This window comes from Ictalurus punctatus, chromosome 27, assembly GCF_001660625.3.
Source record: "Ictalurus punctatus breed USDA103 chromosome 27, Coco_2.0, whole genome shotgun sequence".
Classification (NCBI taxonomy): Eukaryota; Metazoa; Chordata; class Actinopteri; order Siluriformes; family Ictaluridae; genus Ictalurus; species Ictalurus punctatus.
This window is the reverse complement of record NC_030442.2, coordinates 17054814-17071233: the sequence shown is the minus strand read 5'-3', so window position 1 is coordinate 17071233 and position 16420 is coordinate 17054814. Positions and strand designations below refer to the sequence as shown.

Here is a 16420-nt window from a genome sequence, read left to right as displayed (position 1 = left end):
CTCCTCCAGACATAAAACACATTAACTGAAGCCATGTTTGTTTGTTGATTAGCATCCTACAAAAAAGTCACGAAGCACACTAGCGTTACTAATTCACTATCCTTCCCTAATGGTAACTCATGACAAACTGAAGAACTCAGATGTCATGACTCTAAATATTTAATATCATTTTTGGGTTATTTTATTTTATTTTTTTACCTCACTTGTTTGTTCAGTGTGGTTAATGGGGACAGGGAACAGTTTGCTTATGTGTTAGCTAGCTCAACTAGCTTGTTCCTGCATGTCCCAAAATCTCCCATTAGAGATCAATAAAGTAGATCTATCTATCTATCTATCTATCTATCTATCTATCTATCTATGACATTACACTTATTGACAATCCTCGCAGGTAGACAGTGGCTATGTTTCAACCCACGTATTTGTATGCCAGTTTTGGGACATCGCATAAAAACCCGCTAACACCGGACTAACCAGCAGACTGGTCTCGTTACACGGCATCTCATATGTTGTCATTCTGAGATGCCTGAGCCAAAATCTGTCATCGAAACGATTTGATATAATCACCTCCCAGAACTGTCTCACATGATTCCCTTCCCAAATATCAGGCCTCCGCCTCCGATCCCAAGATAACATGAGGTTTGTGATGGCGTCTTCGCTCATCTTCGCTCTCTGACACGCAAGTCATTTACATTATTATGCTGGGGAAAAAACACGCAACACTGCCTTTCCCGTATGCAACAACATCCATTTGTATGACACTTTGCGTTCGTCAGTGGAAATGACGATTTTGTTCTCTTGAACACACTCGGGATGGAAACGGTGCTTTATTCGCGAATGTTTTATGCGATATTCCGATTGCTCGCATAAAGTTCAATTCACAACTTGGATGGAAACACGGAAGCACTCTTTCTAGCAAGATTTGGCAAGTTTTGTATCATGACATTAGCAATTGCACTGACTGAAGATAATAATAATAATAATAATAATAATAATAATAATAATGTCTTGCTGGAGTGACTATGCTTCACGCTATTAGCTGGAAGGTCCTTACAAAGACAAACGTGTGTGTGTGTGTGTGTGTGTTCAGTGAAAGGAACAGGGGACTTGAGTGCGTGTGTGTGTGTGTGTGTGTGCAGCAGCTCGCACGCGTTTAACAGTCGCTCACAACATGGCGATGAGGCGCGCAGAGACACGACGGCTCTCCCCCGACTGAAAAGCGGGGACTCTGTTTTTATGCTGCCTACCGGAGACCTCCTGTGTTTACAGGGACTCTGCGCGAGCGAGGACTTTACGAGGACTGTGTCGATTTGAACGCATGTAGCGTTGCTCTTTTTCTTTTCTTTTCTTTCTTTCTTTTTTTTTTTTTTTTTTTTTTTTTTTTTATTTCCTCCCGGCTGGGAAAAAAAAAATCAAAAGGAGGATGTCCATGGCGCTGAATACCTGGCTCTTCTCTCTGCTTTCGATATTCTGCTGTGGACTGGCCGTGCAAGGTAGAGAATGATAAAGCATAATGAATGTTTTTATTAAAAGGCTAACTTATTTAAGGCTTTAACGCTGGCTGGTGCTTACTGGTGCATTTTTATGCTTGAGTCATAGCTGTAAAGGGAGTCTGGTTTAAACTGCTGAGAGTCATTTGTTGCAGTGGGATGTTTAGTGTTGAATCAATTACAGAAACGTGGTCCATACTTGAAGGACAATTTAACCAGTACATGATGTATCTGTGCAACAATGCATGCATGATATTGGTTAATAATTGTAGTATTAAGGGACACTTTACAATGCAGGGGTCCTCAGGTAGACTTTACAGCTGCACTGTGTTTCATTATTTCCTGAATGATGGGAAAGTATTATACATGCCTTCATGCATTGTAGTCTTTTTTTGATGTCAACATATTCCAGAATGATATTTTATAAGGCGTGCGGCTCTGATCATGCGTCCTGACACAGTTTTGCCTGTCAGGTTTTTCCTCTGACCTCTTTTTCGTGTTTGCAGCTCGGAGTTGAAGTTTGGAGTGTCAAAGGGGCAAAGTAAAATGTGGCAATCGTTCTAGTTGCTTTACTAAAGAGCTAAAGATCTGCAGCTCGGCGTATCTAATTGTTGAAATGTAATCAAATTTGGCATCGAGTCCAATCCAGCCATGCTTTCAGTGTTGTGCTTTTGTGCTTGGTTTCTTCTTACTCCTCAAGCCAGTTGAAACACATTGCACATGGCCTGTGCGTCTATAGACTTGAATCCAGGCAGTCATTTAACTGTCACCTGGCAGAAAGAAGGACTCTTATTGGCTGAATTATGCAGATTAGGGAAGAAAAGAAGGTATTGTCGGAGAAATACAGATTAGGAATCTCATTTGCATGACAAAGGGTTGGGTTAAAATCTGTCCTCTGTTCTCCTCTCACCTTTTACCCGTCAAGCACAAAACACTGCTGGCAAAGCACTTCTGAGTAACTTTAGCAATATAGTCCTGTTTCTGCTTTTCTCATAACGCTGTACATTGCAAGTTGCATATTAATAGTTAAGTCATCGTTGACCCATAATTAATCTAACATTAAGCCTTGTTTACTACAAGTACTGCAAGTAATCGCAGTGACTCTAGGGCTGTAACTATCATTTATTATTATTATTATTTCTACTGAATGTTGTTAAATATTCAAATATTCATTAAGGACAAGAAAAGAAAATCATCAGTAGAATGCAAATCATATGACACCCAATTACATCGAAATAAAGAGCTTAAAACTTTAGACATTTACTTTATCAACTTTTATCAACTATGAATACTTTTACGTTTATGCTTTCCTTATAGGAAAATCTTTCTACCAACAACCTCATACAATTTGTAACAAAAATGACCCACGGTGAACTCAAAACAAGGCAGAACAAAATGATAAAGGTAACAAAATGGACTAAACTCATCGAGACGTTTGTGGCATTTTCTGGCTTTTCATCATTAATGGATGAATTAGGATGTAGTAGATCGTTGGCAGTTAGAATTTTAATCTGTATTTTATTTATTTATTTATTTATTACTGGAAAAAGTCGAAAGAAGAAATCATTGTTGCTATTTTGTGGAGGAATTTAAGACTCTTAAATGGCCCCATCTCTAATTTAGAGACTTTGTTAAATAAGAAAGTGATATTGCCCTTGTTGTCTTCTTTCAAGTGGAAAAGTACGCTGTTCTGTCTAACTTGAATAGTGATGGCAGTTATTGAGAAAATTCCCTCCATACAATTTGGAAGAGATCTCCAGTTTATTGTGTAAGGTTATCTGTGACTGCTGAAGCTGTGAGAGCTGTAAGTACCTTACTCTCAGTACACCTTAGCTAAGCAGGATCTAGTGCCAGAATTTGTACACACAGAGAAAAACATAAAAGCTAAAAAAAATCACCAACTTGTTGCAAGTACAACTGAAAATTTTTTTTTTAAAGAAACTGTATAATTTTTTTTTTTTTTTTTACAGTTGAAAAAAATATATGCAATTTTCTTTAGTTTGATCCAAGATTGTTTTTTTTTTTTTTTTTTTTTATCAGTGCATCTGAAATTCAAAACTGATAAAACAGAAACAACTTTATTCAGGGGAAATATAAGAACTTTGTTAATATTGATGCCAAAACTCACAACTAGATCTAGCACCAGCATAATGCGAAGAGTCGTTTTTCATTCTTCATATACTGAAGTATTGAAATCAGCAACAATTACATCTTTGTGATTAGAAAAAAATAAAATTACAGAAAATTCAGTGTATGATTAAGGAGGTAAGGACCATCATAGTAAATGTGAATGAATTTTGGTTTTTGTATCAAAAACAGTAACATTTAAAAGCAACAGCTCAAAAGACCTTAACCGGTTCTATTACTCGTGGGGTTTTTTTCTGTAATGCTAAACTCATCATAAGAATAATGCTTAAAACTGTATTCAGGTGGGGTGCACTCATGTAATACACTATAATCATGTCTTTTAAGCCATGATTCTGCTAAACTGAGAAAATCGAGACATTTTCACAATAGACAATATGCAAATCAATATTGTTGTTTTGATAACAAAGTGCGAACAGACGAGCAGAGCTATAGAAGGAAAAACTATATGTTCAGGGAGAATTTTATTTAACATGTAAAACAGATACCCGATTTAACGTGGACAGGGAGAGAAGATATAACGATTGGTATAGAAATAGAATTGCATGTTCTATCAGTTACTTGGTACAATGCGTAACAATGAATAGTCGATAATAATATTGCTATCATATCATCATGTGTCATAAGCTAGAAGGCAAGGTATTGACTAGGCTTGTTAACCTGGTTTGAATAGGAAAATTATTCTGTGGGTAGTCATCCACAACAGAGATAACAGTATGACTGTGGCCAAATCTATCTATTATCTGCACATTTAAATTTTATTGGCGCCACAACGTGTTAAAAAGTCAGAACACATTGTCTGGCAGTGAGGTGACGGAAGAAGTTTAACGGCGGTAGTAAAAGTGCCGATAATTTGAATTATTTTATCATCAACTTAATTTAATTCAATGAGTAGGAAGAACTTAATGTAATTCATTTAATGAGTAGGAAGTCATCTGTAGCTACATTTTAGAGTAATGCGGTACTGTAAACAAGCGCCACCAAGATTTCTGACAATCCAACAACAAATTACTCACTACTGTTGCCTCAACTACACTGTCAATGAAACATTTTTGAACAGCCCGCATTAACATTTTTGGTTAAAGCTGTTATTGCTACTTATATGCAGTTTTTACTGGTACACTGAACAAAAATCAACCCATATTTAACTTTTTAAAATTAATTTTTCTTAATTGAAACAAAATATAACAATGTTCTTGTTTTCAGCTGAGAAAAGCTAAAAAAAAAAATGTTTTTTAAAAACCCTAACAGGTTGACACATTTAAAAAATTTTGATCAGGTAAAATTTTTTTCATCGTAGCACAAAGTTTGCATGTTGGATTTTAAAGTAAAATATAACTTGAGTAAAAACTACCAATTCTGCAAAATTCTAGAATTCTGCAAGACATGTTAGTTCCTGGTGTTAAAGATGCTATGAACAGGAATTCCCTCACCAACCTCTCGTTTTTATTTTCTTTGTTGAACTTCAAAAGACAAAAATGCAGCTTGTCATGTTATCGAGAAACCAGAAAATGTCATGAAGACTTTCCCATATCGGGAAAATTACTAAATGTTCAAACCGCTGACACTGAAGAATCCTTCCATAAATGTTAAATCTCCTATCAAAAAACTTCACCACATCGATGATAATATACTTCCATCCATCCATTTTCCATACCGATTATCCTACACAGGGTCGCGGGGAGCCTGGAGCCTATCCCAGGGAGCTTGGGGCATAAGGCGGGGGACACCCTGGACGGGGTGCCGACCCATCCCAGGGCACAACCAGACACCCTTTCACACACCATGGACAATTTGGAAATGCTAATCCGCTACAAGGCATGTCTCTGGACTGGGTGAAGAAACTGGAGTACCTGGAGGAAATCCACAAAGCACAGGATTTGAGCCCCCAACCTCAGAGGTGCGAGGCAAATGTGCTAACCACTAAGCCATTGAGCGTTAGCTTTACATGGATTATGTGGAGCTACAAGTCCCTGTGAATGAGCTGTTACTACAGAAATGATAACATATTAGAATGATCTCACTAATATAAAACCATTTATGTTAAAACCAGAACTGCTGTCAGAGCTGTGCAGTTACAGAACATTAATATGAACCTTCTGATTGAGAATTCAGCCACGCTGTTGTATTAAAAGCTTTTTTTTTTAATTATTCAACTTCTAACTGAAAGTAAATGGTTATTGATAATGTTGAGTCTGTAAAAGCCTTATTTCTTCACATTAGCTCCTATGTGCTTCTGATTTGCAAGAACTACATATTTAGCCATTACAATTGCAGCGGTATGTTTATTATTGCTAGCAGTAGCATCAGTATAAATTACTTAGTATTCGCTATATTCGCTCTGTCATCACTGGACGTACACATTGTTCTTATTGATATAGTTCTCTGCCTGTCCTAGATTTCAGTTCGTTATATTTCAGATTAGGAAAATAAGGTCGTAAAGCTGATTGCCGCTGTGTCATTGAGATCTGGAAGTAAACAGAGTCTGTGTCAGATGTGAAGCCAAACACAGCACACTTCATAGTGTAGTACACAATGCAGCTCGTTAAATTAAGATTGGGGTTAAATCTGGTAGGAACGTAGGGAAGATCGCTCTCTTTCGTTTCCCTGGTCCTGAAAAGACAACATTATGTTTACCTTCCTCTAGTGATTGAGAAACAGGAAGATAAAGAAAAAGCATGCTACAGTTGGTTAGCCAAGGCAAAGTCCAGCTGTTCTAACCATTTTACCTGGCTGATCAAAAACTTTAGCACAGATAGATGAGGTCAGGTGTCGCTAAACAAACCTTAATGAATTTTTAATGAACAATGAACATCAGTTACCCTTTTTAAATACAGCCAAGTCCACAGAAACCTGTGGGTTTTGGGTTTCTCTGTCTAGTTTTGAAACGCCTTTTAGTTACCTCCAGACTAGGGCTGGAGGATATGATGATATAATATCGATATCGTGATAAATTATGTCACAATAGTGCACAATAGCCACAAAATACCGTGGATATTATGATATATATTTTTACTCATTTTTAATAATTTCAAACTGATTGGTAGAGCAAATGTGATGTTAAAATGTTGTAGTTTAACTTTAAAATGTTTAAGGGTTTACGGATGAAAATTTTTTTTCATTGGTAATTAAAAAAAAAAATTTTTTTTCTTATTATATTGCCTACAGGCTATTGTCTATGGACTATAATGCTAAAAACAAGCTAAAATATATATTGGTATATATAATAATATAATATAGGTGCCATCATTACGATTTTTGATTTGTTGCTATGGCGATATGGTAGATATATGAAAATTAAGAAAAAATAAAATTCAACAGGCAAACAAGCGGATTCACTGAAGGGGAAAGGACACATTCCGTGACACATGCATTTGTCACTTGTGCTTTGCGCAGATTCCATCTAGGATGAACTTTGACCTGTGAATTTCTTAGCCTTGATTTTGTGAGCCTGTAGAAAACAAGTAGGCAGAATTGTGGTCGCTTTTGGTCTGTAAAAAATGATAATGATATTGATGTCAATATTCAGCATAGTTGCTACAAGGTTCCATCAAGCACCCTAAAGTGTTCTTTGGTTTATCCCCTGGGGAACCTTTCAAGATTACAATAGAAGGTTCTAAGAAGAACCATTTCAGAAAAGCTTCCAAATATAACCTCTTTAGAAAGTTTCCCATGTAGAACATCAATAATGTGATGACATTTTACAAAGAACGTTAAACTAGACTGTTATATGGGTCTATAGATCTTTGATTTGTCTCTTAGGGGAAACACTTATAGGTTCTATGTAGAACTCTACAACAGTCAGGTTTCCAGAGAGAACCACTTTAGAAAGCTTATAGCCCTTAATCTCAAACTCCAAAGAACCTTCAAGGAACCTATTTTTTCTCTAAGAGTGTTGCTACTCACCATGGGGATTCCAGCTGCCATGAGTTCCATAGATTTCCGATAGCCAACATGAATGACTTTTTTTATTTTGAAGAACATTTAAAGGTCCACTTGGACCATCAAAGAGCTGTATATTTCAGAGGGTTCTTCAAACAGAAATGGTTCGAACTAAGTCCATTATCCATTCAAAGGAACTCTTTTGAGGAATGAGAGTGCCTATATTTACCCTTTTCTTTTAACCTATGCTTGAGGTTCTTCTTTACTCAGCATGTTCTCAAAATGCTGTTAATGGATTATTTATAAATCTAATTGCATCTTTAATGAGCAGTGAGCTGGTTTGTAAATGTTGTGTGCATGCTAATTCAATCAGCCGTGTCTTTTGGGAAAATTACCTCTGTCTAAATTGGTTAATGTCAGGAATCTAAAATCTAGTCTGTCATAAGCATGCAGTCTGCATCTGAATTCAATACATTTTATGCTATTTCATGTAGTGTGTTATGTTTAAGGCAGTCAGATGCCGGCTGGCTCATTATGATGGACAATATGCATAGTTTGATGCTTGACTTTTATGTCACAATGAGTAAAATTGAATTATAATTCATCGCTGTAGAATTCTCCAATCATATGTGGACTTATTTTCTACAACAGCAGCTCTGACAGTAGTTCCAGCTGTAACATAAATCACAGGTTTATATTAATGTGCTTGTTCTAATATCTTATTGTTTCTATAGTAACAACCGGGACTTGTATTCCAGACACGCCTCATCTCAGGCTAGTAATAAACAGATCTTAAAAAAAACGTCTTGTTGTTTAACGAACAAAATTTGTAATTGTCATGTTGAAGTTTTCTAAACTGAGTAGATTTAGTTAAGGTTTTTGGAAGGAGTCTCCAGTGTCCGCAATTTGTAACAGTAAGTTTTTCAGGACGGACATGTTTACACTTTTCAGATTCTCAGTAACATAACAAGCGAGGTTTCAGTCTTATTAACTTAAAGAGAGAGAAAAAAGAGAGGCTGGTGATGGAACAGCTGTTTGTAGCTGCTATAACGTAAGAGAGCACAGGAACTACCTTCTCTAATCGATGTTCCATGACATTAAATGTAACCATAAATAGATCAAAAGCGTGACGTGTCGTTCATTAATACATTGACAGATTTCAGCTTCGTCACAGCGATTTCACTTTACTTACCTACGAATTTCGTTGTGTTTACACAATTAGTGAGAAATTATACACCAACATGTACATATACATCTACAAGTACATTCGAGCTTTGACCTCGTTGACTATCAAAAATTCATGGTTGAATATTTTGAAATCACAGAATTGTTAAGTAGAAACTTATAAGTTGAAGGTCATTCTTTATTTGTGAGTAGAATAGGAAAGTGGATACCAGATTATTTTTTATAAGCAATGCTTAAATCTGATCTGCTGTAATTTTCTATTTATGTTTAAATGTGAGAAAGTTAAAACACGATTTCTATAGAAATATTATATGCTAAAGTCGAGCGCAAAAGTGTACGCAACCTTACGACAAAATAAAGGAGACAAATTTACTTTATATCTGTAACGTTATAATGTTATATACTTATTATAACGTTTAGTGTTTTAGTCAGGTTCCATAGGTTTGTTCATAGTAGCAAAAATTATATTAAATCTAACAAATATATGGAATAATAAAATATATGTGAAATAATCAAAATATTAAAAATATTAGTTTGCCTTTATATCTTTTGAACTTTGTAACCCTTGTAATTCTAAACTGTTTTTCTTTTCAAATTATTTTTCTGTTGATTTGCTGTTTTTTTTTTTGTCTTGTTGAAGAATATACCCAAGTTTAATTTTATATATAATTTTATGTTTTAGTTTTTAAATTGAAATGGTTATTATTATTATTTTTTTTTAAAATACATAAAAATAAAAATATTTTAAAAATATATTTTCTGCAGAAGCCATGGGGGATGCAAACTTTACTCAACTGTATGCATATTAAAATATTATACAAGTGCCTCCCTAAAACTAGAAATGCTTAAAGTGAAAGCCTAAAATGAATCCCACAATTAAAGCCTCAATGTATTTTAGTGCAAAAAAAAAAAAAAGAAAAAAAAGAGTTTGTTTTGGCACATGGTATATTCAGCCCACTGAAATCTGAAAAAACGTTTAGTAGAGTTCATGGTTATTCTGCTTTTCCTGTTGGGAAAAAGGTTACTTTAAAAAAAAGAAGAACATTTTGATCAATATTTGTTGGAATTAATTAACCTAAAATAAAAAACCTGATATTCAGGTGGAAATTAAGCTAGAAAACAATGTTGCCTTACACTGTGACCTGTTTTAATTATTTTATTTAATTATGTTAACTCTAACATTGACCTGAAAAAAATATAATTAAATTTTGGCACACGGAAGCCTATTAATTAATGTGTGTGTGTGTGTGTGTGTTGCTCTGGGGTCTCTCTCTTGTTAAGTAAACACTCATATGATCACATTCCTTCCATTCCACATTGCTGTCCACTTGGTCATGTGATGGAGGAGGAGGTGCCTCAACTCCTGGGAATGGGAAGGGAACTGTGTGTGTGTGTGTGTGTGTGTGTGTGTGTGTGTGGCCATTGGTATCACAGGAACATGATCAAGGAAGCATCGTACTGAGCCAGTTGACACGTGAGCACAAAATATACATGTTGTCAAGCTGCCAGAATCTTTCATGTGCACGGTGAACATTATTACTGTTTATACATGTGATTAATATTTCTTCACGGAAATATAGTGTGTGTGTGTGTGTGTGTGTGTGTCTGTGTGTGAGTAACTGAAAGAGATGGAGTGATAAAAAAGAAAAAAGAAAGAAATAATAAGTAAATAGAAATAATAAATACAACATGACAGATAAAGAAAGGAAATTCAAAAGAAAGGAGGAAACAGAAAAAGAAGGGAAAAAGAAAGAAAGGATACATTTTAAAAAAATGAAATAAAAAAAGAAACAAATGGAAAAACGGGAACAAATGGAACTACGGTGATAGTATGATGTGGTAACGACACTGGTGATAGTGGTGGTGGTTAGTAAGGACATGATGATGCTGTAATGTGATTGGGGGTTAGTTAAAATGGGTTTCGTGGTTATTACGTCCCCACGCCACGCCGTCCGACATTCCCTCCAGAATTTCCCGTATCGACATACAGTCGGTCTTCCTTATTTTACCGTATACAGTTTTGTGTGTTTAATGTTTGATTTTTACGGAAGCTTCAAGTGTGGTTAATTATTAGTCGTGCTGTACGTGCTAATAAATGACTGCTTGAAGCCGTGGGCTGCGTCCCAAACCGCGTACTTACCGTCTGTATAGTAGCTGAAACACATGTATTTCACTTCCTACTATACAGCAGGTAAGTACACGGATTCGGACGTAGCCGTGCTCTCTTGTTTGCCATCAAACGGTCGAGTACGTGTCTCTAACGCACTTCGATAATCCGACTAAAACAGGAATACTCCACACGTCTTAATTCGATTTGTGTTTACTTCGAGTGTGACTTTATTCGGATTAAGCCCATCAATAATCTCTGTTTACATGCCAGTTTCTCAATCAGAGCATCGCCTTAACCGTATTAATATCGGATTATCGTTGTCCGTGTAAACCTGCTGTATGAGATATATGTGTGCATTTGAGAGCTTATTGAAAGCTGTTTAAAAGTGTGTTAGAGAAAAGGTGTTTCACGGATGTCAGAATGTTCTAGAAGGTTTATGGATGAAGCAGGGAAAATGACTGCCAGTGCTTTTAACGGTTTAACGAGATGTAATTGAATTGTTAATGGGATAAATGGGGCACAGGTGGGTAAAGATGAGAGCGAGAGAGAGAGAGGGAGAGAGAGAGTGAGTGTGTGAGTGTGTGTTTGTGTGTGTGTCCATATGAAGCTGTTGAGTTCACGTCAGGTGATTATGTCGCCTCTCTCTCTTCCTTCTTGGTGTTATTAGCGGATGATTAAAGGCCAGTCGTTTTGATGTAGCCATTCTACATCCTCTTATGTACCTTTCACAGAGACAACATCATGGAGCAGGTGTTATTTGCTTTCTCGTACACATGCAGGACACACACACACACACACACACACATCAACATCTGTCTTTAATGTTGCCGTTGGTCTCTTGACAGCCTCCCTGGTAAGTTTTTATCTTGTCCTTAAATTTTGGAGGGACGTCCGGTTCTAGGTGTGTCACTGTAATGCTCCATTTTCTCCACTTGATGATGGCCTTCACGGTGTTATGGTCCATCTAATGTTTTGGAAATTCTTTTATACCCCTCTTCTGATTGATTCCTTTCGACAAGTGAGATACCGTACACGCTTTTTAAGCTCTTTGTGGACCACGGCTTCAGCACTCAGATCAAACCAAGAAGATACCTACCTACCTACAGAAGCAGCTGGTCTTTATTTGGAGTTAATCAGAATAATTTCATTGATGACCGCTGTATGATAATTAGTTTTGAACATGAGATTGAACGTGATTGGTTCATTCTGAACACAGCCACACCCTTGAAATAAGGCAGGTTTTTTATCATTTACAACTTACAACCATCTTTAAAATCTGACTTAAGACATGATATGTTTACACGAATGTAATTCATGTAGGTTTCATATGGATTTATTTGATTTTTATATGATTCCAAAGCTTTGGATATGCCAAATGATGTAATCGGGAATAAACAAACACTTTAAATACATGTGAAAGCGCAGATAATAATTAAGATTTTGTCTAAAATCGGTGTTAAATCGCGGCCAAATTATTTATCAACCTTCCGTGCGTTGTGAAAATGCTGATAGTGAAAGTCTTTAAAAGGTAGGCATCTATAATCGGCTCCAAAATTATTGGCACCCTCAGTAAATCCTCGGTGATAAAAATGTCTCCGTGGTTCATTTGCATAACGTCACATTGAGAGCGTGTGAGACGTCTCACCTTTAATTGAACTTAATTTATTCGAGGAAATTGTGACTTTGTTTTGACTGTGAGATTGACAGTCCGAAAATGATTTTTAATATCCGATATTTACTGTCTGTGGACACGAGCCAAAAGCAGTGCGCCTCCTCTGTCGAGACGATTCGTTCTCGCGGGAGTCTGGCGTGTCCATAAAACTTGTCAGTACGATGAAAGCGCAATGTTTCAAAGGTTCGATGTAAATGTGAAGTGCAGCCTGTGCATTACAGTGTATATTGGTGAATTAATGAATGCCGTGCCTGTGTAGCTGAAGATGAAGATGAGAATATACAGGCGTGGTGGAAAAGACAGAGTGCAAAACAAACGTCCGAACACACAGTGTCTAGGAAATAAATCCAATTTCCATTAGCCTAATTAATTGTGAGCTTTAGTGCAGTGGGTCTAAGAGGAATACTGGCTTGTGTGTGTGTGTGTGTGTGTGTGTGTGCGTGCATACTGTAATCCTCTGATGGCTATGCATCTCTGCATATGAATGAATCATCGTAGCTTTATGTTACTTTTGCTAATCACTTGAATGAATTATGATATAAACGAGTCAGACAGTGGGATACAAATAATATTAATGGCTGGTTAACTAATTAGTTGTTTTTCAAGAAGGTTAAACATTTTTTAAAATAAGTTTGTCTGTGTCATGTAATATATGCTCGTCTGTGTACTTATTAGGAGCTAGATTCTCGATGACGTAAGAATAAAAAACAAAAACAAAAAAATCGTGATCACGCTACGATTCTCACAAATTTTTTGACCAATTTTCAGTCCCTCCAGGATTCCGTGATTTCGCGATGGCAGAAAGTGACGCAAAATCGGACAAACGCCGCAATATTCGGAGGAGCTCGCGCTTTTTCAAAATCACCGCAGATTTTCTGCGGATTCGGTCCGAGCCGCGTCGTCACGACGTCACGGAGACGGCGTTCAGCCGAAACCGTCTTCGATTCACCTGCGTCGAACGCGAGTACAGCTTAAAGGTCTCGTTTATTAACAAACATCACCGCGAAAGACGGCACGGAACAATTTCGTGCGATTCCGCCAATTAATCTAGCGTTCCGCAAAAAAAAACCTCTGCAAGCTGCGTCGCAAATTTGAAAAAAAAAACAGCTGCGACGAAATCGAGCGTTTTTTGGCCGTGACGATCACAAAAAAAAACGCCACGAAATCCAGCACGGACCGGTTGGTTATGACACAACTACACAAAATGGGACCTAATGGGACGTTAACGTCGACGTGTCGGAGGAAGAACGATGATAAAAACGCTAAGTATAAAGGAGTCGGTCGTATTAAACTCGGCAAGTTGCACTGCAAATTTTTAACAAAAGCCGCAGCAAAGTCGAGCATTTTTGGCCGCGACAACCACAAAAAAAAAAAAAATTTACTTCACATTGTCCAAAATGCCTCTGCTAGACTTCTTACTTTTAGAAGATAAGAAGACAGTATTTCACCAGTCATGGTGTCTCTACATTGGCTTCCGTTCAAGTATAGAATCGATTGAAAAATTTTACTGTTTGTTTTTAAGGTACTACATGGTCTGACTCCACAGTACAGTGATATGATTAGTCCTTATACTTCAGGCAGGGGACTTTGATCTACTAATAAATTACCAGTGATCCTGACCCCTTCTGCTCTCTGGACCTGCCCGATCCATTCCGATGTCCTACTTCTGCTTGGAGTTCTCATCACTTGGAAGTCACTCGCTGCTGCTGAGGATGACCCCACGAGGACAGCGTAAAGATCATTGAGATTACTGAGGATGGTAATTGCTATGATAGATTTAGGACTGCAATTGCCATGAACAGTTTTGTCTCCATCAGTGAACAGTCGGCTTCAACGGTTGTCACCCAGATGAAGACGGGTTCCCTTTTGAGTTGGGTTCCTCTAAAGCTTTCTTCCTCATATCCTCTCAGGGAGTTTTTCCTCAGGAAAACTTAGAAATGTATCAATTTAACATTCATATCCTGAATTGATATATTCCCGTAAAGCTGTCCATTGTTAAACGCGCTATACAATTAAAATCGAACTGGATTACCGCTGACTGTCCTCCATTCACGAATATAACACAAGGGCGACCGTGCGTTCTCAGTAGTAGCAGTAGTAGTACATTCTCTCCTAGTAGCTTCCAGAGTTAAAACGAGAGCAGCCCATAATAAAAGCTGGTTAAATAATTAGTCCTTTTTATTCAGTTTTTCTTTCACGAGCGATTCATAAAGCACCTGCGGATGAAAATCAGTCCCGATTAGAGCGCTGTGTGCTTAATACGTCCGTGGCAATTTCATCCATTTAGTCGTAGTTCGCGTTTTGTCGGTAGAGCTGCCACTTGGGACGTGCGTGTGTATGAGGTACAACGTCTGTGCTCATTGGTCAATGAGGTCACCAAACTGGAGTTGTGCATCCACGGCTGTTGATTGAGCATCGAAGAATGATCTCATGAATGCACTTGGATGATAGAGAGATCGGGGGCAGAGAATTTTTTTCATTTAAAATAAAGCCATGCTATGGAAAAACGATCAGAGCCCACAGCCTACTGTGAGAAAATGATCACAGTCCAGTCACATGACCGAAATCAGCCAATAGGCTTTGAGTAATTGCAGACGCCCAGCTGAGTGAATTCCATTGTTAACTTACTGTCAAATTTCTTCAACATCTCTGATTAGTAATTGCTCTCAGCAAACTTCAGTACTAGATCAAACAGCATGGATGTTGAGTATCCTCAACAGACTGATAAACCGAAGAACACGGAGCATCTTCCAGTGTCACGTGCGAAATACAACGACATTCAGTGTCTAAAAAAGTTTTGTGGACCACTCAGTCAAGCATTTTTTCATGCTTCAATGAGCACAATGTAAACAATAATGGCTGATAACCTTTGGTGTCTTCATAAAGACTATGAATGGGTCTAGTGAACATATCATCAAGATTTTCTCTGTTCTCAGCTATTATGACCTAAGAAGGTTCTGAACTTTTAAATTCAAATTCTGGAATTCAAGCACAATGTGACTCTGATGGTTTTATAACCGGTGCCTTCAATTTGCTGTCCTGTTTTTCTGGCAAATTTCATTAAGAAATGAATCAAGATAATGATTTTAATACGATCTCTTGTACGAGCAGTTTACTACGACAAACTCCTTTATACCTGGTGTTTTTATCATCGTTCTTCCTCTGACACGTCAACGTTGACGTCCCATTTTGTGTAGCTGTGCATAAAGTCATAAACAACCGGTCCGTTCTGGATTTCGTGGAGGTTTTTCGTTATCGACGTGGCCAAAAAACGCTTGATTCCGCTGTGGCTTTTTTCAGATTTGCGATGCAACTTTTTAGTGTTTTAATCTGTAATTATCAGTCTCGGATTATATGGAGTGTCCGCGATAAAAGTCCCTATGAATGAGCAGTTATTATAGAAACGATAACAAATGATGAAACGATGACCAATCAGATTAGAGAAATCAGCCACACTGTGGTATAATTTAATTTGCATAACAGCGTGATCCATTGTGTTATTCCTTACATCAACCCTCATGAAAATATCAAAATGATAACATATTTACTGTCGTGCCTGTGGCTAAACAAAATACTGTCCTTATGAAAGTGTAATGTTCTTGCCTCTACAGAAAATCCCATGTCTGTGGAGCTGAGCTGTGGTGCTGGTCCCATTCACGTGGTTCTGGAGCCTCCTCGTCCTCTTCTGCTGGACTGCCACCTGGGGAGCGCCGAGACCCCGCTTAACATCACCTGGCTCCAGGATGGGGTGGTGCTGAGCGAAAGCCAGGCCGTCCGGCTGCTTCCCAACAGCTCCCTGCTGCTCCTGCCTTCGGTCCATGATGGGAAAGATTCAGCAGGAATGGAGGGAGCCTACAGCTGTCTGAGCGGGAGCTCCTTCGGGACGCTCACCAGCCGCAGCGTCACTCTGCAGCTAGCCAGTAAGTACTCGCTTTTCCT

General features: G+C 37.7%; 1 protein-coding gene across 3 annotated transcripts in view; it reads left to right on the top strand.

Annotated features, from left to right (window-relative positions):
• Positions 1-1126: 1126 nt before the first annotated feature.
• igdcc4 (immunoglobulin superfamily, DCC subclass, member 4) overlaps positions 1127-16420 on the top strand; it is a 50515-nt gene continuing 35221 nt past the window's right edge. For all 3 annotated transcript variants that reach the window (XM_017459310.3, XM_053676635.1, XM_017459309.3), the window contains exons 1-2: positions 1127-1490; positions 16093-16401. In XM_017459310.3, the coding sequence (XP_017314799.1) occupies positions 1421-1490; positions 16093-16401 (379 nt within the window). In that variant the 5' untranslated portion in view covers positions 1127-1420. The remainder of the gene's footprint in view (positions 1491-16092; positions 16402-16420) is intronic.